General features: G+C 39.6%; 1 protein-coding gene and 1 long non-coding RNA gene across 11 annotated transcripts in view; one reads left to right on the plus strand and one right to left on the minus strand.

The window, feature by feature from the left end:
* pdgfd (platelet derived growth factor d) overlaps positions 1–25987 on the minus strand; it is a 365062-nt gene that overhangs the window by 152850 nt on the left and 186225 nt on the right. For 2 of the 7 annotated variants that reach the window (XM_069891208.1, XM_069891209.1), the window contains one exon: positions 20139–20410. In XM_069891208.1, the coding sequence (XP_069747309.1) occupies positions 20139–20250 (112 nt within the window). In that variant the 5' untranslated portion in view covers positions 20251–20410. Of the gene's footprint in view, positions 1–18822; positions 19070–20138; positions 20907–25987 lie in introns of those variants that run through there. The other 5 variants (XM_069891212.1, XM_069891207.1, XM_069891211.1 and 2 more) reach the window with 4 other exon arrangements.
* The window catches only part of LOC138739352 (uncharacterized), a 188564-nt gene that overhangs the window by 64828 nt on the left and 97749 nt on the right, over positions 1–25987 (plus strand). The window lies entirely within an intron of this gene.

Genomic DNA, 25987 nt, shown 5'->3' on the forward strand with positions numbered 1-25987 from the left:
TGTCAACCACGGTTCCTTTTTCCTACCATCTTTTCTGTCTCAGTGGTCCCTAAACATCCTCGACAGTACTTCTATGCCTTCTCCTGAGAATATCTATTTCCAATTTTCTCTCCTGTCTCATCCCTTCAAAATTTGCCCTTCCCCAATTAAACACTTTACCATTTTGACGGCTTTCATCCTTGTCAGTTGCTATGCTATAGTTCAGAAAATTGTGGTCACTATTTCCAAAATGTTCCCCCACTGAGAATTCTGTCACCTGACCAAATTAATTACCCAGTAGTAGATCAAGTATGGCCTCTTCTCTAGTTGGCTAGTTTCAGGATACTTCTTAGACACACTTGACAAATTCAAGTTCAATTTATTATTATCTGATTGTACAAGTACAACCCAATGAAACAGCATTCTCTGGTCCTTGATCCAAAAACATGCAAACACATAACCAGACATAATACACTTACAGACAAATAATAACATATGCAGGACAAGAATTATAATCTATTAAAATAAATAAATAAATATTGCTTTGTACATATGAGAGTCTCAGATATTTAGTGTGAGCAGTTCCTTTGGTTGTTCAGTCTTCTCATTGCCCGTGGGAAGAAGCTGTTCTTCAGCCTAGTGGTGCTGGCACTGATACTCTTACATCTCTTCCCTGATGGGAAGGAGATAAAAGTTGCTGTGTGCAGGGTGGAAGGGTCCTCAAAATATTTTGCATGTCCTCTTCATTCAACAATCCCAGTAGATCATGTTGTTGGGGGTGAAGGAGACTCCAGTGATCCTCTCTACCACTCTTATTGTACTGAGGATTGATCTCCAATCCATTTCTCTGTAGCAACCATACCACACTGTATTGCAGCTGGCCAGATGCTCTCTGTAGATAGAGCTCCTATAGAAGGTGGACATAATGGTAGCCAGTAGCCTTGCCCATTTCAGTCTTCTCAGGATGTGTAGTTGCTGTTGTGCCTTCCTGACAAGTGAGCAGATGTTGAGTGTCCTCGACAGGTCACTAGTTAAATGAACTCCAAGGAACTTGGTACTCTCCACTCTCCCTACTATAGAGTTGTTGATGTGTAGTGGACAGTGGTCATTCCTGCTTCTCCTGCAGTCATGGGTCAGTATCATGACACATGAGGTGTGGCATTGCTCAGCGTCATGGTGCTCAATATTCTGCTCCTGACCTGGACAGACTTAGGAAGTCCAGGATCCAATTGCAGAAAGTGTGGTCGAGTCCCAGTGAGGACAACTTCTCCACCAGCCTCTGGGGAATGATCATATTAAACCCCAAACTGAAGTTAATGAAGAGCAGCCTGCCATATGAGGCGTCATTTTCCAGACGGGCCAGGATGGAGTTAAGCGACAAGATGACATCTAGTCCTTCAATTCCTCCTGCAGTAAGGAGGTGCCAGTCAATATTTTGGAAGTTTAAGTCTCCTAAAAACAACAACCTGTAATTTCTGCACCATTCCAAAAATCTTCCCATTTATCTGTTCCTCAGTGTCCTGAGGGGTATTTGGGGACCTATAGTCTACCCCCAATACAATGATTGTTCCCTTCCTATTTCTGCATTCCACTCACACCAACTCAGTAGACTCTCCCTCCACAGCGTCCTCCATTTCTGCAGTTGTGGTACTATCCCTGAACAATAATGCTACTCCCCTCCCCCATGACCCCCAATTTTACCTCCCATCCTATCCCTTTTATAACATCAGCCAATCCTGTTCTTGCATCAGCCAAGTCTTTGTAATGGCCACAACATCATAATACAATAAAATATTCCAAGTGAAAAAACGTCTTGCCAGAAAACCACTTGATGTTCTTGATTTTATTTGTAAAATACAAGATTGAGATTGACACAAATGTCAGACTGAGACCACCTGCAAATTGGAAGAACAGCACTTCATCTTCCAACTGGGCACTCTCCAACCAGATGGCATTAATATCAACTCTCTGCTTTTATTAACACCTGCCCCTCAACTTCTTCCCCTATTGCCTTCCCCAGCTCTATTACTCTCACTTTTCTCGGTTACTTTTTGCACAAAATTAATCAATTCTCACCTCTCCCCTTACCATTTCCAATTAACATCTTTTGTTGGTCTGGATTCCTCCCCTGAGCAGCATTGTCTGAACTCTGAGATTTCCTGATTTTGGCTCATTCTGCTTATTCCTTGAAGAAGGCTTCAGGCTCAAAATGTCAGCAAAATATCTTTGTCTTCTATGGACGCCGAAAGACCGGCTGAGTTCCTCCAATATTTTGGTGTGTATTTAACTTAACTCACAGCATCTGCAGACTTTCATGTTTCAATCATTGACACAAATGTGATTGGTTTATTTATCTAATGTGATCTGACTCTGAAATGTCCTTTCTTCATGTTGAAGTCTCATTCGATAAAATGGCCAGCAAAAGAAAACTACTGCGGTTCTTGCAGTGGGCTTTAACAATTAGTGTTCAAAAACATCTAAACTTAGAAACTGGACCAGCAATTTTTATTGTTGGATGATGCATTTATTTCTTGATACACAATCAACTGTTCCCCAAAGAACATCCTTAAATTTTGGCATGCTCTCTTTAAGAAATTGCTCCTGCGATCTCCACCCATTTAAAAGCAGTAGAAACTGACTTCCTGCCACAAAATTCATGTTAAAATATCTCTGAAAGATAGTCATACAGGATGACTTGGAGATGAGGAAAACTGAAAAGGCTGGGGAAAAGCAAGAATGGGCAAAGGGAAAGGAAGAAAATTAGTGTTACAACCAAGAAAGTGCATCAAAAACTCTACTTCCAAAGGAAATTTAGCATCCTCGAAAAATCTGTGTATAAGATGGCAGTACCTGTGCTCGGCAGTGGCTACAAGGAATCACAGACTCCGGGGGTAGCAGCAAACCATGGCACTGTACCAGAAATGGGGAAAATACCTCCCGTTGACAAGGAGAAGCAGAGGAGATGGCCCTAAGGAAGGTGGCCACGGTGGCTCTGGGGCTGAAGGTCACACACAGGCAGTGAGCTGTTGGTGACTTGCAGGTAAGGAACCCACACAGATTTGGGGCTGCTGGGAACATGAGGTCAAAGGACTCACACCAGGCTGCTGACACCTGGCTCATGAGAACCAGGTATCGGAACTGGGATAATGGAGCATGCTGAGGGCAGAGAGGCCCTGGGTGTTCATGACTTCTTCATCATGTCGGAGGTTTGGATCTGGGCTCAAGTTGTGGATGGTTTACAATGAACTGGAGTCTTATGTGGCTGTAGAAGTTGTGGGAGCACTGGAGGCAAATCCACAAATGCCAGTGGCACGAGAGGACTCTTTTTTGCTTCTTTTTCTTTGACTGCATAGGGCTCTGTACAATGCTAATAGCGAATCTTCGTCTGCTTTTTGGCAGACTAAAGGCAATTTTGTGTAATACTACATTTCTGTTTTATGGATTTAATTGAACTTGTGGTCATCTTGGACCATCCCACAAAATTGAGTTATCCGCTGGCAGCAACACCCATCAGCCATCAGATTACGAAACCTGTGCCTGCCTGGGGGCGGTTGTGATGGCATTTGACAAATTTCAAAGATGTTTTTAAACAGGTTCTCTGTTAGTCATCAGAAAATGTAAAATGGTTAAAAATGTAAAGATGAATTAGAAGAGGAAAAATCTTGAATTTATTGACTTCATTTACTCTACTCAAATAATTGGAGCTATTATATAGTTGGTGTAAAGTTGGGAGGTCAGATGTTAACTGTATCCAGCCCCTCAGACTGTTTCATACTCATCTGATGTAACACATAGATCGTGAAGTCAGGAACATGCTGTTTCGTTGTCAACAGTTAAATATGTTTGAGCCCATAAGTTACTTATAAGATCAAATTGAAGTACAGTATAAGATCAAAATTTACAGATTTTGGACCTATTCTTAGAATACAAGTGTAATTAAGAGTTAGAAATGAAACAAGGGAAATTACAAGGGGATGAGGGAGGAGTTGGCCAATGTAGACAGGGAACACAGACTATATGACGGGACCATTTAGGAGCAGTGGAAGAATTTCAGAGATTTTTCATTGTGCTCAATAAAAGTATATTCCAGTCAAGGACAATAAGGATAGGGACAGCCACAATTAGATAAATAAGGAAATAAAGGAAAACTTCAAATTAAAACCTTGTGTGTACAAAGTCACTAAGCACAGTGGGAAACTAGAAGAATGGGTAAACTCTAAAAAGCAACAAAAACTACAAAACGAACAATAAAGAAATGGACGGTAGATTATGAACAAAAGATTATATATCAAAATGGACAGTAAACATTTTTATAATTATATAAAGTGGTAAAGGATGGCTAAAGTAGGTCCCATGGAGGATGATAAAGGTGAATCGTATTGGATAATGAAAAAATGGCAGAAGTTTTAAAAGACTATTTTGTGTCAGTCTTCACAGTGAAGGACATGTCTACCATGCCAAAGATAAAGGTCATGCATGCGATGGGAAATGAGGACTTGGATACAAGGGATGCAGAGCAAACTTGTGACCCTATATATAGATAATTCCCCAGGTCTTGACAGAATGCTGGGCTTGACATGGTACTGAAAGAAATGGCAGAAGTTATAGTTGTTGCTTGGGTGATAATTAATCAAATTCCTCTTTAGTTTGGGCAAGTCCCAGCGAATTGGAAGATGGTGACTGGCACGGCATTGTTAAAAAAAGAAATGTACGAAAAAGGCAGGTAACTATAGAGCAGTTTAACATCTGTAGTTGGATAAAAGCTTGAAGCCATCTTTAAAGAAATAGCGAGGCATCAGGAAGGAATTGGAACCATCAGGAAGACACATGGATTCAGCAGAGACAGATCTAGTTTGACAAACTAACTGGAATTCTTTGAGGATATATCGAGCTCAATAGATAGAGTGGAACAGGTGGACGTTATTTACTGGTACTTGGACTTCCAGGTGTTCAATAAGGTGCCACGTAAAAGGCTTATCCATAAGATAAGAATGGATAGAGTTGGGGATGATGTATTAGCATGGATAGAGGATTGGTTAACCAATAGGAAGCAGAGAATTGGGATACAGGGGCATTTCTTTCATTGGCGATCAGTGGTGAGTCGATACTGAGCCTGCAACTGTTGACAATATACATTAATGATCTGGAAGAGGGAACTGTGTGTATGGTATCCAAGTTTGGTGATGTCACTAAATTGAGTGGAAATCAAATTGTGCAAAGGATACGGAAAGTGTGCAGACTGATAGAGATAGGTGAATTGAATGAGCAAGCATCTGACAAATGGAGTACAATGTTGGTAAATGTGAGGTTATTCACTTTGGAAGAAAAAATGGAAGAACAGAGTATTACATTAATGACAAGCAATTGCAGCATTCTGCTGTGCAGAAGGTCTTAGGAGTGCTTGTGGATGAATCACAAAAGGTTAGTTTGCAGATGCAGCAGGCTATCAGGAAGGCAAATGGAATATTGGCTTTCATTACTAGAGGGATTAAGTATAGGGGCAGGGAGGTAATGCTGCAACTGTACAGGGTACTGGGGAGGCCACATTTGAAGTGCTGTGTGAAGATCTGGTCTCCTTACTTGAGGAAGGATACACTGGCCTTGGAGGCAATGCAGAGGAGGTTCACTAGATTGATTCCAGAGATGATGAAGGTTAGCTTAAGAGGAGAGATTTCATCATCTGGGACTGTACTTGCTGGAATTCAGAAGAATGAGAGGGGATTTTCTAGAAACGTACAAAATAATAGATACGATAGAGATAGCTAGTTTTTTTTCCACTGGTAGGTGAGACGAGAACAAGGGGTGAAGCCTCAAGATTTAGAATGAAGATGAAGAGGTACTGAGAAGGGTGAATCTCTGGAATTCTCTGCCAATGGAAACAGTGGAGGCTACCTCAGTAAACATATTTAAGACCAGATTGAAGAGATTTTTTACCTAGTAGAAGAATTAAGGGATATGGTGAAAGGCAATTAGCTGGAGATAACTGTCAGCTCAGGCATAATCTTATTGATTGGAGGAGCAGGCTGGATGGGCCAAATGGCCTACTCCTGTGCATATTTCTTATGAAATATCTTCTCTGTTTCTCTCTTCGTAGATGTTATTCTACCTGCTGACAATCTGTAACATTTGCTCATTTTTATTGAAAACTTCTGGTCTTTCAATCATAACAAGGTTAGTGATACTAGAAGAATGTTTACCATACTGGTATTGGAATTTAACAGTTTTATCTATCAAGAAAAGTTCAAAGTTCCGATTTATTGTCAGAGTAGATACATGATATACTGTATAATCCTGAGATGCTTTTTTCCTGTGGGCGAGACAGTATTACCACTTATTGGTAGTGCAAAACAAAAACTGTCCTGATTACACCATCTTCCTCCAAAACTTGTTCTTTATTGTCCAGTTTGTTAAAAATAACCCTGGTTGTTCCACACAGCAACATCAGCTCAAGACGGTTTCAACATGTGCATAGGCATTACCCAACACCACCTCTCCACTGCTTTGATTATTCTATTGCCATGGCATTAAATTGCTTGTTCACCATCCAGCAATATGGTGGTGCACCTCAGGGCATTGTGCTCAGCCTGCTCCTGTTAACACTATTGACTTACGACTGCGTCGCCAGATCCAGTTCCAAAAGAGTCATCAAGCTTGCAGGTGGCACAACAGTAGTTGGCCTCATCAACAACAACGAGTTGCACTACAAAGAAGTGGAAATTCTCATGAAATGGTGTGAGAATAACAACCTGACTGTCAATGTGGACAAGATGAAGGAAATGATCATGTGGACCAGGAATGACCACCCTCCACGGCTCATCAACAACTCTGTAATAGAGATTAGAGAGAACCAGGTTCCTTGGAGTTCATTTAAGTAGTGACCTATGGTGACACTCAACATCTCCTCACTTGTCAAGAAGGCCCAACAATGACTGCACTTCCTGAGTCGACTGAAGTAGGCAAGGCTACTGGCCACCATTATGTCAATCTCTATAGGAGCTCTATCAAGAATGTCCTGGCCAGTGTGGTATGATTGCTGCAGAGAAATTGATGGAGGTCAATCCACAGAACCAGAAGAGTAGCAGAGAGGATCAGTGGAGTCTTCTTCACTCCCATTGATGTAATCTTCCAGGATCGTAGGCAGAAGAGGGTGCACCACATAATTGAGGACCCTGCCACCCTGCACACAGCATCTTTCAACTGCTCCCATTGGGGAAGAGATACAGGAGAATTAGAGCCAACACCACCAGGCTGAGAAACAGCTTTTCCCATGAGCAGTGAGAATGCTGACCAACCAAAGGAACTGCTCACACTAAGCATCTAAGACTCTCATCTGTACAAAACATTATTTATTTATATAAATAAAATACTTGTCCTGCACATATATTATTTGTCTTTATGTGTATTATGTCTGTATGTTTTGCACCAAGGACCTGAGAACGCTTGATTCAAAGGGTTGTACTTGTGCAATCAGATGACAATAAACTTGACTTGTTTTCACTTGAGCATTAAATGAGTTGTAACATCAGTAAGGACCAAAGGCTTTTACTTGGACTCAGGTTAGAGTAAATTTGTGAAAATTTTTAAAAATGTAGATTAAAGAAATCTGACATAAAAAAGCAATTTTTCTATTTTTTTGAGAGTACTTTCACAGACCTTTAATTTCATACATGCTGCAACATAACTCAATGTGAAAATAAATTTGTAAATTTAAATTCTAAAGTGATGTTTCCAATGATCCAAATATTGCATTCATATTTTTCAGTCACCTGTTCTGCTCAATAAAATTTATCATCAATATCAAAAATGACTGCTAATCATATATTATATATATGTATATATTTGGATAGTAAATGTGTTTAATTATCCATGTAACCAACTATAATATTATAGGATTATGAGACAAACTTTGTTCAAATGACGCATACTGGACTGAAGCATATTTCAATATTAAATTGTTAGGTGAGGTTTTTCGGCAACGTAGTTCATCAGTTGCTGCAAAACTACACACTACAGGAAATTGCTGAACCACTCTGTATCTTAGATCTGTGTAACTTGCTGAGATAGTTAATCACAAATGATGTTCTCGTCATCACTGATAATAGCAGCTGTAACTTTCCACCCAGCTTGATGAGCTCCAAGCCAGATTCTGTGGATAGGGCTCACATGTTTCTGAATTTGCTGAAGAAAACACTGCAGTGGTTTGGCAAGCACTTGTGACACATGGCAACAATCTTTCGCCTCAAAAAGATGCAGAACTCTGCCAGAAAAGGCACGTGTTTGGTGTCAAATGCAACGTGGTGATGGGTAATTGATCCAGTTTGCAACATTGGATAATGTTTGTGGTTCTAACTTCCTGATCTATGGTTTAATTTTCAAAACAGTTTTCAACAACAATTATAGCTACAATATAAGCAACCCTAATTTCATGTACACAGAATGCACTCAAGGTAGCATTTCAAAAAGCTCCATTAACTAATGCAGACAAAGCAAATAGTTCCTCAGGGATTCAGTAAATATAGAAATTACTTGGCAGATATGGCCATTTGTTTGATCTTGAATTAAAGATCCATGGTTCTTTAGACATTTAATACTCTCCACTTAAATATTTGGGATGTCTGCCCAGATCTTAATGTTTCTGTTGACCATGGCCTTATTTCTGGGATCAATTCATTTAAATTAAACAGGGCAAGGTTTTGCTGAAGGTCTACCAGAATTTGTATTGGTATGGTGCAAAATCTTGTACTGCTGCCGCAGTTATATCTCTTCAGCAGCAACTTTAGTCAGAAATCTGCAAGGCAGAAGTGCAAACAAGAATAAATGTCTATCAGAAGAGAGGACATAATTTTGCCAACTCTATATGGAGCAAGGGTATTTGTTCCAGGAGACGAGAGGAGAGGGGGAGCTGTAAAAAAGATCTTATGTTTGAACAAGTGGTAGGAAATTTCAATTCTGTTTAAATATCCCTTTGGAAACATTTGAGGTCAAAAAATATTTCCATCCTGTGCCAATGGGTTTAGTGAGTCTTTCAGTTGAGCTTCTCATTTGGGCTTCTGTTAGGAAAGTTGAGATTCCCAAGATCTTTTGAATGGAAGGTTGGGGGGGGGGGGGGCGGGGAGTTGAGAGGAGGAAAGAAAAGCAGAAGCTGTTTAAACATAATGAAAGCATCAGTTTAATGATGCCAGCAGGCACAAAGGCTGCAGCATATTAACTTCCGCCTATAAAACACACACACACACACACACACACACACACACACACACACACACGCTTGTCCACAGAAAAGCAACAATTACACCTCAAATGTAAATAAATAGTTGTGACACACTGTAGCATATTTTGAGGGCACATTAAAAGGATGAATTCAACATAAATACATTTGTCCATTATTTACTAATTTTTCCCCTTTTATGTAATCAAGTAAAACAGAAAAATTGCAATTACATGCATGGATATCTAAATTTTTATCTGACAGCTGGTAATCTTTAAGTATCTTTTCCTATTCTATTGGCTAAACAGATACAAGAACAAAAATACCTTCATCTACATTTCCTAAACAATTCAAGTTGCAATTTATTAATATAGTGTTTAGTTATATGGCTGAGCTAACTTAATCATCTAATTTTGAATCTTTTTCTCTTATCTTTGCTGTTCCATTCAAGAACAACCAAATCAAAATAGGAAAAGCTTCAGCAGTTTCCTTAAAATGTTGAAGAGAAATTAAAATAGATCAGGGTAAACCACTAATCCAAAAATGTTAACCTATTTTTCCTCTTTTTGGTGTGGAAAACATGTTGTTTATTGCCAAAATTCAGATTCCCTTTTACCTCAATTAAGATTCCCGTGGGATGATAACCACAGGCTTCTAAAATCCTGTGCAGTCTCAGCTGGTCTGTGAGTCAGTTTTTCCAGTCATACCGTTGTTCTGCAATGGTAACAAAGCAGCTTTTTTTTGCTGCAATATGCTGGAATAAATTGAAGCAATAGCTTAGAAATAGACTTTGAATTTATGGTCTAGAAAGAGTGTGTTGTCCTTTACAGAAGCTATTAAGAATGATCATTATGGTATTTTTTTCATTAATACAGCAGGACCATCAAAACCCGTGCTGCCCAATAACACCCAATTAACCTACCTACCCAGATACATTTTGGAATGTGGGAGGAAACAACAGCACCTGGAGAAGCCCATTGCAGGTCATGGAGAGAATGTACAAACTCCTTATGGACAGAGCCAGGTTTGAACACCTGTAACTATGCTGCCCAGGAGAGAATTCTAGGCATAATTTTACCCCACGAATAAACTGGGTGTGATACGGACTGAAACAGGGGAAATATTCTGGTTGAAAGCCATAACCTTATCTCACTGCAACCCATCAGAACAACTCATCCTATCTTTGTTCCCATCACTGGCTGCAGATGGACTTTTACTCTATTGTTACTTTCTATTCAAGAGGCTTCTGCCTGCATTGGGCTAACAAAAGCTTGAACCTCAGCTAATTTTATAACTGGTTGTTCTCCAATGGCATCATAGAAAGAGATTGTAGATTTTCATCTTGCCATATGTATATATCCATTGTACATGTTGCCCATTGAAAACAAGGAAATAGAAACTGGGTAATCTGAAGGGATAATATGATGTCCAGACAAAGGACTTCAAGTTGAAGTTTGAAAATAAAGTGGAGCTGAGGTCATTTCAATCCTCATTTTAAATGTTTTTCATAATATTCTTAATCTACATAATATTTTCATTTTATTTAGTTCATAATTAAAAAAACACAGATTAATATGGTAACTGAGGGCATTTGTACATTGATATTTCTGCACTTCCACCCAAAGGTCTGGAAATGAAAATGGATTGAAAAGGGCTTTAGTATTTGGTTCTCTTAATCACAAATACAAATATTTTCTAAGGAGAGTTGTAATTCCGTATTGAAAACTCAAGTTAATATTTTAATACTCCGTATTGAAGTTCATGCAAATATAAAGCTTTACAATAAAGTCATCACAGCTAATTGCAATATTCCAGGATGTGTTTATCTGGCTTGCAAATTAAATAATAATTTATGCAGGAGCATGATTCTGCTTAAAAAGGCTGGAAGAATGTTCAGTGCTCTTAGAAAATGGAAATAATTTTCAAGGCATGTTGTTAAAGTCAACATCTGAGGTTTAACTTTCAAAGTTTTTACTGAAATGAACACATTCCATAATAAATGGTTCTAATGCACCGATTGGAGCCAATAGGTGCTGGAGCTAGTATTTACCGATAGGTAGAAAACATAACTAGCCGATAGGTTAGAAAACATAACTAGCCACACTTAGTATTTTCTGTAATAAAAAGAAATCCTTCTAAAATGAACTAAGCGGCCAGTTATTCAGAGTCTGTCTGGTTAGATGCCTAATGGAAACAGTTTTATAGCAACGTTAGTCTTGGCCATCACTCTATCTACTCCAGTATTACAACATAAATTGTATGCTTATTACAACTATATATTGCACTCTTCATCCTGCAAACATAAATACAATGAAAAACATTGGAGACCATTGTTTCTCTGTTTTACTGTCTGAAAAGCTGAAAATGTCAGATTTTGTGTGCCAAAATGTTCCAAATTTTAAATTCTAATGCATCACATATTATTAAATTTCTGGTCTGTAAACAAATAGAGATAACAGAAATGTTCATTGATTCCTACATGCAAAATTAAAGAATACTTTCAACTGAAATACAGTAGTGTCCCATATCCAAAACATGCCTTTCGGTTATTGGTTTTCGGAACAATGGAACGAAGCAGCACAGTAGCATCAGAATATTTGTATCAGCGATTAAACAACAAAAGCAAACAACAGCAGGCTTTTCGAATGCCGACATGACGCCACAAGTAGAAAATTCACATGAAATAATGTTTAATACCAAAAGAATAAGATAATTGTAGCACCAAACACTAAATTCTCCTGGCTTTTTCAAATGTTTCCTCTAGTGCAGGGGTGTCAAACTCAAATTCACGGAGGGCCAAAATTAAAAACTTGGACTAAGTCGAGGGCCGAATTAAATATTTATTGAAAATTTTCAACAACATCTGCATGTTTTCTCTTCTTTCAACATATGTAATGTTAAACTTTAGGATATAATTTTAGGAGGATAATGTTACAGGTCAGGAGTAGGTAGCTCAAGTTCACCCTTTGCTTGACCTGAGGGAAACCTATTTGGTCCCTGTGGAGATGTAGTCAGCATTCACAGGCTGTGTCCATTTTGGTCTGCATCAGGACTCAGCATTTCTTGCTCACTCCTCAGGCTCTAGGCCTCTATTCACCCTCGATCCACCATCCCTCTACCTGACCAGTCCTTTACCCAACCTCTACTCACCCCTCACTCCACTCGCTCTGCCTCTACCCACCCCATCCTATACATGCCCCTCTACTGCCTCTCCCCTCAACCTGTTCTCCCCTCTACCCGTCTCTCACCCTCTAATCACCCCTCCCCTACTCGCCCTGCCCCTCCCCTTTTACCTCTTCCCTATCCACCCCTCCTTCTACTCATCCCTCCCTCTAAATGCCCCTCACACCACCATAACTTCCCCTGCCCATTACTCCTCACCTACACCCTCTGCCCACCCCTGCTTACCCATCCACTCAGGCCCAGCGCGCTGCCGATCAGCCTTTGCAGACAGCCACCATCTCTCTCTTCACGTGCAGGGCCGAACCAGCCGTCCCTGGGGTCCACGCGGGTGCAAGCGCTGAAGGCCGTGGCGACCGGGAGAAGTGCGCTCGTGCTGTGGAAGGGCCGTCCGGTGCCAGTCGCGCGGGGCTCGTGCTGCCCGGGGGCCGTGCGCAGCCTGCCATGCCCGTCGCGCCGACAGGAAATCACAGGCGCTCGCCCATCCGCCGCACCGCTCGACAGGTGGGAGAAGTGACTGGTTGTGCGGGGAGCCTTCCAACTGGCTTGCCGGCTGATGACATTGATAGACTTCTCATGTTACAATTTCTCGTGTTACAATGGGGAAGGATGTGCAATGAAGGGGGAGGATGGTGGGGGTGACATTACCAAAAAACAGCATCGGCTCTCGCTGCAGGGCGGGCCACCTCTAATACATTTTTGAAATGATCTTGCGGGCCAAATATAATTATATTGGCCTGCGAGCCAGAGTTTCACATGTGTGTTCTAGTGTCATCTGCTTCATTCACAATGGTTTTTGTCTTAGATGTCTCTCCTTGATTTTATAAACTGACATGATTTCCGGTTTTGTATGAATAAATGCTGCTCTAGTCCTTCAATAAGTCCATCACAGTTTCACCATAACGTCCATAGGCACTTTTTCTGCAGTGTTAACTAAGTCATCTTCATTGCGATCACCTTGATGCAGAACAATTTCAGCTATCTCATCATTGGTCAGTAAATGAACAACTGGAGCCTCATAATCGACGTCGAAAACCTCTTCAATATTCACTTCTTCCAGCTTACTGACGCGCTCTGAACGTATATCTTTTGCATGTGTAAGAAGCCTGACATAGAGAAAACTTCAAAATCACCATCTTGTTCATTATCAACATTGAATATAGTTGCGGGCCAGAGGTTGTGCCAGGCCTGTACAACCGTGCCTTTAGTCACTATGTTCCAAGCACTGGCAACAGCATATATGGCATCCTTTATGCTAAACTCCTTTTGGAAACCTGCCGCACTGTTAACAGCATGCTGTTCAAGAAAGTGCTTTTATATTCACTCTTCGTTGATCTAAGGATACCTTGATCACATGATTGAATTAATGAAGTCACATTTTGTCAAGGAATAAAAGATCATGCAGTTGTCACCCAGACCAGCTTCCCTCCACTGGCGCAAAATATATGTAAAACCCACAGAAAAGATATCCCTGGTGTCCCATGCCTTTTTGTTTACAAAATTGAACTGGTAAGAAATTTACTCCTTTAAAACGATGAGGACACAAGCTTTTGCCTATCACAGCAAGCTTACATGTATGTGTGCCTGCTGCATAACGCATCTCAGCACAGTTATTCTGTCCTTGGCACCCTTAATTCCTGTAGGGCCTGTCTCATCAGCTGTAGTCAGTGTTCTTCTGGGGCAATAATGCCACAACAGTGATACTTCATCAGAATTATAGATTTGTTTTGGTGTCAGATTTTCATCTAATTTTGCATCCTTCTATTGTAAATAGAGAATATGTTTCTAATACACCAAAAATATGATTTTATCATGCTACTGGTTGTGAGTTAAGACAATGAGGCAGTGAAGAAGAAGATAGGAGGACCAATTTAAAAAGAGAAATAAACAATGCCTGCGAAAAATTAATGTTTTCACAGTAGTTAAGATCATTTCCTCTAAAAAGTTGTAGATGTCGGACCCCAATTGAGATTTTCCTTAAAAGGACTGATGGAACTTTAGTCAGTGAAAGTATCAAACATGGGTCAAAAGCAGAAACAGCAGGATACATACGAAGCCACAAGAGATACAACATGCCCGATTAGCCTACCTTGTACCTTCCACAGATGAGAAAATAATAATTGCATTTCATCTCATTATATTAAAGTATTATAATAATAATTGCATTTCATCTCATTAAAGTATATCATATATTGCAACATTTTCACCATTGCCAACATTATAAGGAAATGCATTAATATTTTACTGAAAAGTAGCTGCTGTGTGAAAAAGAAAAAGGTAAGCATCTTTTAAAGTTAGGGTTTTCAGACTTTCAACACAAAATATTTTGGAAAAAAAAGGAAAAAAACCTTATAAATCAAAACCCCAACCACTAAGCAAGGTGAAAAATAAGATGCATGGGAATCAAGTGACACCAACCTGGAACTAGACAGCACAGCACCAGAGCCTCAAAACACCCTAATTCTTTAGGTTATGATAAAGGTCCATAAATGGGCCACATGTCTTTTGGAAGTTAATATTTGAATCTTTAATAGCATATCTAATTTTTTTATAAACATAAAATAATACTCCACCTACACATATTCAATGATGAAATGATATTATGTTTTGTTTATCTTTCTATTTAATCAAAATTGCACATCAGGCTATCAATGAAGTAAAGGATAAAATTCAATTTTGAATTGGAATTAGTAAAACATCATCATCCTGAAATGATCCAAATAAAGCAATTAAAGGGCAAGATTCTAATTTGACCTCGAGAATCACCAATCAAGTTTGAAATATGTCTTCTCAAAATTTTTCTAGAGTAGGTCATCCAGAATATGTGAATCAATGATATGTGAATCAAAAATGTTTGCATGTGTCACATAGATGATTTATAGCTGAATAAAAATGAGATAATTTAACTTTAGACATATGTACTTTATAGAGCACTTCAAATTGCAACAACTATTTCTTTTTTGTTTGGGATTTTTTTTCTTCTTTCCTTTGATTTTGACAATATTTGATGAAAATTGTTTTGTGCAACTGTGAATAATGTAAGCACTGATAAAACTATTATAGAAGAAGAGAATTGTAAATGTTTTTTATAAAAAGAAATTGTATAACTTTCTTGAAAAAAAATTATAATTTTATTTTTTTCTCCTTTGGGCTGTTTATTTTTTAAATGTTATGCTTTGATAAAATATTACTAGTGTGCTCTGGATTTTTGATTGTGTTTGTATTTGGGAAAAAAAATCAGTTTATTTTAATTATGTTGCACATTGTATCATTGTATTGTTCGATTGTTTATACTTTAAATATTAATAAAGATATTTTAAAAAGAAAGGAAAAAAATGTGGAACTCCTACAGAGAAGCCCCCAAAATCCATTGGTGTAGTATGATCTACAATGACTCACAGTCCAACAGTACTTCAATTTTAAAAACATTTTTCCTTGTTTTCAAATTCTAATCGCTTGCCCTCCCTTTCTCTGAAAATGATCCAACCCCACAACAATAAGCCCTACAGTTCTGCTCTCATGTTCGTCACCAATATATTTTGTTCCATTGGTGACAATTTTACAGCCAAAAACTTTGACTACCTCTTGCCTTTCATGGATCCTGCCTGACCCACTGAGTTCCTCCGCCATTTTATGTGTTGCTCCTGTCTTTCAGCATCTGCAGTCTTTCTTATTTGATTTTTAAATGGAGGTTTGCTTTTTGGATTGGAGATCTGTGACTAGCATGAATCGGTGCTGGTTCCACTAATTTTAGTTATCTTATTAACCATTTGGATGAGAAGACAGTTTTTGTGGTCAGTAAGCTTGCAGATGACACCAAAATAATGGACTGTGAAGAAAGTTATCTACAACTGGGAAAGTAGGTCACAGGATGGTGGAAGAAATTGAACTTGAAGAAGTGTAGCATTTTGGCAAATTAAACTATAGTGGGAATTGAACGGTAAATTATAGAGCACTGTAGTACAAAGAAACCAAAGGGTACTGGTACAAAATTCCCTGATAGTGCCGATAAAAATAGACTAGGTGTTGAAGAAGTTATTGGACATGCTTGACTTAATCAGTTATGGCAGAGTACAGGAGTGGGGCATAATATTACAACTGTAGATGACATTGATCACCCAACTATAGGAAGGATGTCATTAAGCTGGAAAGGGTGCAAAAAAGGTGGCAAGCAGAAGTGTTAGGGTAGTGGTTAGAACAACACTATTAAAGTCCCAGAGACCCAGATTTGAATCTGTCGCTGTCTATACAGAGTTTGTATGTTCTCCCCATGTCTGCATGGATTTCCTCCCACCCTCCAAAAATCTACAGGATTTGTAGGTTAGTTGGTGTATTCGGGCAGCACGAACTTGTGCTGTATGTCTAAAATATTAAAAGAATTCACAATGTTATTAGTGGGACTGGAGATATGATGAAAGACTGGGTAGGCCAGGGCTTTTTACCTTGGAGCATAGGAGGATGAGAGCTATATAAATTCATGAGAGGCATAAATAAGGTTAATGGTCACAATATTTTTCTCTGGGTCAAAGCTAGAGGGTAGATATTTATGGTGAGAATAGAAAGTTTTAAAAGGGGCCTAAGGGGCAACCTTTCCACACAGTGGATTGTAGGAGAGTGGACCGATCTGCTAGAGAAAGTGGCAGAGGTTGGTGCACTTAAAAGACATTTAGACAGAAACATGGACAGGAAATGGATATGGGCCAAAGTTGAGCAGTGGGAGGAGACCAGGTAAGCAACTTGGATGGTATGGATGAGTTAGGCCAAAGGGCCACTTTCTACATTGTATAACAGTATGACTCTAACTATCTGGATAATTTCTATTTAAAATGTTTATACACATTTAGTTGTGTCATCTCATTATTTTTTTCTAACTACTTTCACTACTGCTTTGAAAAATTGCTTGGCCATTAAAATATGGAGACCCAAATTCAAATGGTATAATAACTGTGATGCTGAAGATCCAACTGTGCTGGGTAGGTCACGACTCCAGAATGGAGGACCATCGCCTTCCCAAGATCGTGTTATATAGCGAGCTCTCCGCTGGCCACCGTGACAGAGGTGCACCAAAGAAGAGGTACAAGGACTGCCAAAAGAAATCTCTTGGTGCCTGCCACATTGACCACCGCCAGTGGGCTGATATCGCCTCAAACCGTGCATCTTGGCGCCTCACAGTTCGGCAGGCAGCAACCTCCTTTGAAGAAGACCGCAGAGCCCACCTCACTGACAAAAGACAAAGGAGGAAAAACCCAATACCCAACCCCAGCCAACCAATTTTCCTTTGCAACCGCTGCAACCGTGTCTGCCTGTCCCGCATCAGACTTGTCAGCCACAAACGAGCCTGCAGCTGACGTGGACATTACCCCTCCTTAAATCTTCGTCTGCGAAGCCAAGCCAAAGAAGAAAAAGAAGAAGAAAGAATAACTGAAACCATCAGCAATTTAATTTAGAATAATCAAAGAGTTGGTGGAGAAACTCAACAGGACATACAGCATCTATGGGTGGAAATGGTCAGTTAACGTTTCAGGTTGAAATGGTTTATCAAAACTAGAGGGAAGGGGCAAAATAATGTATAATAAAGGGGGGGGGAAGTAGAGGTGATTGAACAGAAGATGTAAGAGGTAGAGAAACAAATAGAGGGAGAGACTATTAGGAGGAGAAAAGTTAGAGAGAGGGGAATAAAGCAGGAGGAATAAGATGTGGTGCCCCTTAGGTTTATGTGTGATCTTGCCAGGGACAGACTGTAGAAATGGTTGGAGGGAGTTAAAATGGTGACCTGAAGAAAGCACAAGGTTTTGACTCACAAACATTATCAAGCAATTGGTTTCCCCAACGTAGAGGAAAGCCACACCAGATACAGTGAATACAGTAGATGAGGTTTACACCGATTAGGTGTTCCGAGAGTCAGTCGCATTGCAACATCTGCAACTTTTCTGTTTCTCTTCAGCAATTTAATTTATTTTCATTGAACTGTGAAATTACATTTTCAAGCCACAATAACTAGCAGAAGACTTTTTTTTAAAAATAGAGCAACACTTAATTATTTAAAAAGGTGTCAATTTTAAAAAGACAAACCACTCATTTCCATGTTAAATTAGAAAGTGGCAAAATTTAAGATATGCTTTCAAATGTAATGCCAAATATAACTGTTCTAATTAATTCATTAATTTTAATGTTGGGATTCAATTTAAATCAGATCTAAATAAGTTGTATATAAATTTCAAATCGGTGTATAGATCTGTGAAGTATATTTTTTAAATATTCTTTGTAATTAACTGTTTAATTTATGATGATACATCAGTTATTTTGTTCATTGTACGGTAGCAATCATGGCATTAAACGATTAGACATTGCAGAATGCGAAAAATAGGGATCAAGGCTAACGATGTAACAAGATTCTATCGTCAGTGAAACATGTGAAGGACATGCGACGATGGTGCTCCTACGTTCTAACCTACCCCTGACGTTCAGGATTTGATGCCAATTCAAAGGAATACAGCAGGTTTGCTGCAAGATGGGTTTCTTCAGTCGGTGAGGTTAAGGAGGGGTATTGTTACGCTGCCAATTCATATTGATGGAACTGGTTGCAAATTGCAAGCTCCATCTGAATGACGAGCTTCGGAGTCGCCCTGCGGCCCCTCTCGTTCGCACCGCGGGAACGGCCGCAGAGGCGCACACGCCTGTGACGTCACACATCGCGCATCACCGATGACGTCAGGCGGCAGCAAACTTGCTCCTGAGCACCAGGGCACGCTGCTCCTTCAAAGGGTTAACTCTTGCGGAGAATCTGTGAAGTTGTTTGGGTCAGTGTTGTGTATTGACGACCCTCACGGCGTCTGCAGCGGTTCTTGGATCACTCCGGTTGTTCGGGTCAGGTGACAGATCATTGATCTGCGAGGGGTCTGGGCTTTAACGGGACCTCACGTTTGACAATGGCACTGATTACAGTCAAAGAATAGCTCCTCTCCCTCGGGGCAATGATTCTTGCAGCTGAAATGCAGCGCCCACATGCTCTGAAACCAGAGCCCTTGCAACATGGACCCCCATCTGTCAGCTTTTGCACAACAGCACCCCGATCAAGCGCTCTCGGTAAGAAGTAATCCTGCAGCTCAAGTTGGTTTCGAGTTGACTTTCCTGCTGCGACTTCACTGCACACACACCACCGTCGTTCATGGCGATGGGGAGAGCAGCGAACCCTTGTGCTTGTGTCCTTTGCCTAGACTGAGATAATACTGTAATTAAATACAGGCACAGCTGAAAGTCTGCTTGGATACCCGATCACCTGAGATTCGAAGCTGAACTGATTTTACATCATTTAAAAAATTGCATTTAAGGTTTCAGTTTAAATTATATATGCAGTTAGTTATTTTCGTGCTCTCCAGCTGCGTGGAAATACCGGCTAAAGTCCTTGAGAGATACGAAGGACCAGTGAAAAATATGTTGCATTGTCACAAACGGGCTGTAAAATTACATAAATGAAGAACACGAGCGCCTCGCAAAAAAATGCCAACTATGTGGGGGGGGGGGGGGAGGAAAGGGCAGTTGGAACGTCTCACGGAGACACATTAAATGTCCTGGCAAGAAGTCGAAAATTTGCTGGATATATTTTGGGGGAAACGGCACAAAGTTTTGAAGTTTACGTGTTTTCTTCGCTGCATTCAGCCCAACAGGAGTCGCTAAACAACACTAGCGCATTTATTAGCTGAAACTAATGTGTGACTCCAACAACTTTAAATACTTGCATGCAATAAATAAAGAAACATTTTTAACTTACCATCTCTCTGTACAGCAGAGGATCGCAAAGCCTTAATAGAACCACCTTGAGCTTTGGTGCCATGAAGGCGAAAGTCAGCAAACACGAAGGCCAATGTGAATAGCAATAACATTGGGATTTTTATTCCTCGGCTCCACAGCTTAATTAATAATAGAATCCACTTAGGCGACGATTGTTCTTCAACACTTCCAATCGTTCTCGAAAGATTGACGTTCCTCTTTAACAATCTTGCTGCATCGTTACTGCGGCGTCAGAAAGTGATGTGTCTCGACCTGCAGAAAATAAACCCCAAGACTCAAAAGATGTAACAGGTTGATTCTTCGAGTCCCCAGTCGGGAATAAGTCGGATCCGAATTTCACCCAAACACTATGCCCCGGACTCGGAGAAATCTGATTTTCAAAGAGGGCATCTTCAAAGTTATTAACACACAATAAAAACAGTATCCTGGTAAGTCACCACTGGCAGCCCTAAAATAGATGTGGTTTCAAAATGCAGAGGCACTGATCGGTACAGATCGCGCGTGTGCTCCCACAGTCCTGGTGAGGAAATACGCCGGTAAAGCATAAGGAAACAGCACTTTGCAGTGTAAACAAAAGGAAAAGCATTGCAAGAACAGCTGAAACCTTCACGTTAAAAGGAAAAAAAAAGTCTACACGTAGCACTTTCTGTTTGACGCCATGAATGTCATCCATAGTGCACAGTCCTTATATGACATGGATTTGGCAACGCTCTCGTAGTTTTTCCTTGCGTTTTATAAGGATAACAAAACTTTCAAGTGCCTCCGAGCATTCACTGCACATCAGTCCTTGTGCATTGTCCAGCTTGACAAAGTACCATGCAAGCATTCGATAGACTGTGGTCACCTACACTCTCATCCTGACCTGATCACCTATTTTCTCCCAGAAAAATCACTTGAGATATTAGACTGGATTTAGCAGAAATTTACCGTTAAATTTTAAAGCAGTTCTAAACCTCCAACTAATATGAACAGCTATTTATACTTTCCGCAATATTTTCTGCTGAACTTGTTCTGTTTGGGAGACCTTTGGGATATCATGCAATCCAGCCACATTTTTGCTTCAATTAAAAGTTGCAAAACATAATGAAATTAATTGTGGAATTTATCTTGCATTCCACCAGATTAGAATCACAGAAACTCACAGCAATAAATAGAGCATGGATATTGTTTAAAAAAAAATTGCTCAGCTTTAGCAGGCATTCCTGCTCTTTGTCCATAACCCTTTCAGTTTTTCAATACTGAATTATCCATTCCTTGGAAAATAATTTTTTGAACTAGCTTTGGTTATTATTTTGCATAATAATACCATCTCAGTATTTCCCAATTATTTTAAATCTATGATCCCTTGCAGTTGACCCACTGGTTGAAATATTCCAACAAGTTATTCTTGTTAAAGGTGCTTCCTTTTATTAGATTTGCCACAAATGGAGTTCTCTTGTGATACAGTAAAAAAAAATACTGCATTACAACTCATGGGTCTGAATCTGGTTACAAGACCATAATACAGGGTTCAAGATTGGACAGAAAATGCTTCTAGTCTAGTATCTTGCATAATTTATAAAGTTCTCCAATTATACTTTGCATTTTATAATCTTGCTTAGCACAGGTGGTTGAAGCATTGGAAACCTCAGTACCATAAACAGCAACATTACTACTGACGGCAAATATAAAAGTGCTCCTGGTAGTACTTGTTGGCAAGTTTTCAGACTATGAATTGAATTGGTGTTCAATTTGCAAAGACCTACATACAAAATTAAAATGTATTTAAATGTTACTGTTTGAGAAATTAGTTTTGGGCATGCTTAGAAGTGCACATATGTAATGCTCTGTCCTGGCCAGAAGAGTGAGATTCACTGCCAAGCAGTACAAACAAGGTGTTTCCTAGCTGTGTGTCAAATCTGTGCTTACTCAATGCAATCTGAGGATACCATATAACCATATAACCATTTACGGAGCAGAAACAGGCCATGTCAGCCTTTCGAGTCCGCACCGGTTCACTAGAACAACTCCACTAGCTCAAACCTCCCATTCACCGCCAATAACCCTCCAACCTCCATGTACACATCCAACCTTCTCTTTAATGACAGAAGGGACCCTGACTCAACTATCTCATTCGGAAGTTCATTCCATTCTGCTACCACTCGCTGAGTGAAAAAGCCACCTCTAATATTTATCCTAAAGTGTTGCCCCCTTACCTTTAACTCATGGCCTCTTGTTCCAACCTCCCCTGCCCTCAGTGGAAAGAGTCTACAAATCACATTGCAGAGTTAACACTACTGTTGCCTGCCCACTCTTTTGCATCAATGAATGAAAGTGAACAAAGCTGCTTTGTGGCCATTTCAGCCAAAGTACTGCAAACAACAGTATTACTGCTGATGGTAAATACAAATGTGTTCCTGGTAGCCGTTGTTGGTCAGTTTCCTGATTGTGATTGGTGCTCAACTTGCAAAGACCATAATACAATTTTTCCCACCCAAAACGAAAGTTGTTGGAATCACAGATGACAGGTAGCATCTCCAATTCAATTAGCAATTGAGATGTTATATCAACTGGTCAGGCTGAGTTACCTGTTGAATGACACTGGTACTCTGAAGTTAATTTAGTACCATAGTATATATTTTTCTCTTTCATACTATAGAACCATAGAATGCTACAGTCAGAAAACAAGCCATTCAGACCTTCTAGTCTGTGCTGACCATTATTCTGCTGGTCCCATTGACCTGTTCCCATTCCATAACCCTCCAGACTTCTCCCATCCATGTATCTATCCAATCTATTCTTAAAACTCAAGATCAAGCCCGCATTCACCACATCAGATTCCACATTCCACACTTCCACCACTTTCTGAATGAAGAACTTTGCCCTTATGTTCCCCGTAAACCTTTCCCCTTTCAGCTTAAAACTAAGACCTTTCATATTTATCTCCCCAATCTAAGTGGAAAAAGTCTTCTTGCAGCCACTCTGTCTATACTTCTCATAATCTTGTAAACCTATATCAAATTTTCTCTTTTAACAATCATGCTGTATCATTACTGCGGTGTCAGAAAATGATGTGTCTCGACCTGCAGAAAATAAACCCCAAGACTCAAAATATGTAACAGGTTGATTCTTTGAGTCCTTAGTCAGGAATAAGTCAGATCCAAATTTCACCCAAACACTATACCCCGAATTTGGAGAGATCTGATTTCAACACATTATTCTTGTTACAGGTGCTTCTTTTTATTAGATCCTCCACAATTAGAGTTATTTTACTCCTTCTTTTTGTGATACTGTTTAAAAAAAACTGCATTACAATTCATGGGTCTGAATCTGGTTGCAAGACCATAAAATAAGGTTTAAGATTGTACAGAAAATGGTTCCAGTCTAGTATCTTGCATAATTTACAAAGTTCTCAATTATACTTTGCATTTTATAAACTTGGAATAAAGTCCTAACCTGTTTAATTTTTCCCTTTAACTCAACTCCTGAAGGCACTTTTTAATCTTATTGATATCCTTCCTACAGTTAGGTGACCAGAACTGTACACAATATTCCAAATTTGGCCTCAGCAATGTCCTAAACAACTTCATCATAACATTCCAACTACTATACTCAAAACTTTGATTTATAAAGGCTAAGATCTTTCTTTACAACCCTGTCTACCTGCAGTGCCACCTTCAAGGAATAATGTATCTGTATTCCTAGATCTCTTTGCTCCTCTGCACTCCTCAGTGCCCTAATATTTAATGAGTATATCCTAACTTGGTTTGCCCTTCCAAAATGCATCACTTCACACTTGTCTGCATTCAACTCAATCTGCTATTTTTTGGCCCATTCATAATACCATTCAAACCCTTGAAGCTTCAGCATATTGTTGAATTAATGAAGGTATTCCTGCATAAAAGATCCATATGCAGACTTTTTCACGTGTTCATAATTGTCTCAGCTGAGTTTTACTGTCCTTTAAGTTAGAATATGTGAATGGGATAATTTAAGTGTACGATGATCGCATATTTACATATAGATAGTTGTCAAATTTAGTTGCAGTGGGCTGTTTAATATGAAATGCTAATTGTAATTAAGCCTGTTTGTGAATGTTTACGGTCAAACAATTAAGGGTCACATTTACCGAAGCTGCAAGCTGCTAATAGGGTAGCAAAGGAAAGAGTAACTTTGTATCATTGAGTGAGCAGGGAAACCAAAAATGTTCCTTCTTAATTAATCAGAAAGAAACATTGAGAAATAAAAGATTTTACTTAGTGCAGTAATCGTAGAATGTGTCTGTGCACAAATCTCTTAATTTCACAATATTCATCACATTATATTTTAGGCAAGTAACAAATCAATATTTTGGCAACATGTTTGGGGCAGTAGACATATTTTAGATCTAACATTAAATCTACATGCATAATCTTCAACTCCATTCATGAAGTGTTTTGCCCTTGATACTCAGTGACATCAATTTTACTCGAATTCCTTGATGCCAAGATGTCAAGGTTGCAATGAAGTCTGGAATTGGCTAAAATCAGTGTCATTGAGTATGTTGTCAGTGATTAGATGCTAGTGATTAGATGTCAGATACCTCAGAATCAGAATTTATTGTCATGAACAAGTCATGAAATTTGATGTTTGGTGGCAGCGTCATAGTGAAAACATTCATATTATAACCATCTTACAACATTATATAAATAAAATAAATAAAAATAATTGTGCACAAAAAGTAAGGCAGTGTCTTTGGTTCAATGATTATTTAGGAATCTGATGACAGTAGGGAAGAAGCTGTCCTTGTGCCATTGAGGGCTCGTCTTTAGGCTCCTATATCTTTTTCCGGATGGTAGCAGAGTGAAGAGGGCATAGCCTGGGTGGTGGGAGTCTTTGAGGAAAGAGGCTACTTTTTTAAGACACCATCTCATGTAGATGTCCTCGATGGAGTGAAGTCTGGTGCCTGTGATGTCGCAGGCTGAATTAACTACCCTCTGGAGTTTATTCTTGTCCTGAGAGTTGGTGTCTCCATACTAGGCAGAATACTCCCCACGGTAACCTGTAGAAGTTTTCGAGAACTTTCTTTGAGATATCGAATCTTCTCAGACACCTCACAAAGTATAGTCACTGGTGATATAGCCTTCCCTTGTGACAGATCCTCAGCGATGTTGACTTTCTGAAAATCTTATTTTGTGATTTCTGATTTTTAAAATGTTTTGTATCTGCAGCACAATACAGGCCCTTCAGCTCATAGTGTTGAGCCGACCTATCAAACTATTGTACAACAGAAATAGAATTTCCAAACTGCATAACCCTCCATTTTTCTCAGTTCCATGGACCTATCTAATATTCTCTTAAAAAATCCTATTGTACCTGCCTCCTCCATCATTACCACTTCCCAAGCACTGACTGTGTAAAGAACCTATCTCTCAGATCGCTCCTGTTCTTACATCCAAGCACCTAGAATCTATGCCCCCCCTCCCTCACTTCAGCCCTGGGAAAATCCTTTTGCCAGCCACATAATCAATGCCTTTCATCATCTTATAAACCTCTATCAGGTCAGACCCTCATTCTAAGCAGAAAAGACCAAGTTCACTCAATGTATGAGGCCTGCTCTCCCAATTCAGCCAGCATTCTTGTAAATCCTTTCCATTGCATCCACATCTTCCTGTGGTGAGGTGAGTATAACTGAACACAATATTCCAAGGAGGGGTCTAATTAAGGTCTTATATGGCTGCAATATTGCCTCACAGCTCTTGAACTCATTCCCATTGTTAATGAAGATCAACAGACCATACATCTTCTTCACAACACTATTAACCTGTGCAGCAGCTTTAGGTGTCCTATGGAGTTAAAGAGGAAGTCATG

The sequence above is a fragment of the Narcine bancroftii genome, chromosome 7 (assembly GCF_036971445.1).
Source record: "Narcine bancroftii isolate sNarBan1 chromosome 7, sNarBan1.hap1, whole genome shotgun sequence".
In the NCBI taxonomy this organism is placed as follows: Eukaryota; Metazoa; Chordata; class Chondrichthyes; order Torpediniformes; family Narcinidae; genus Narcine; species Narcine bancroftii.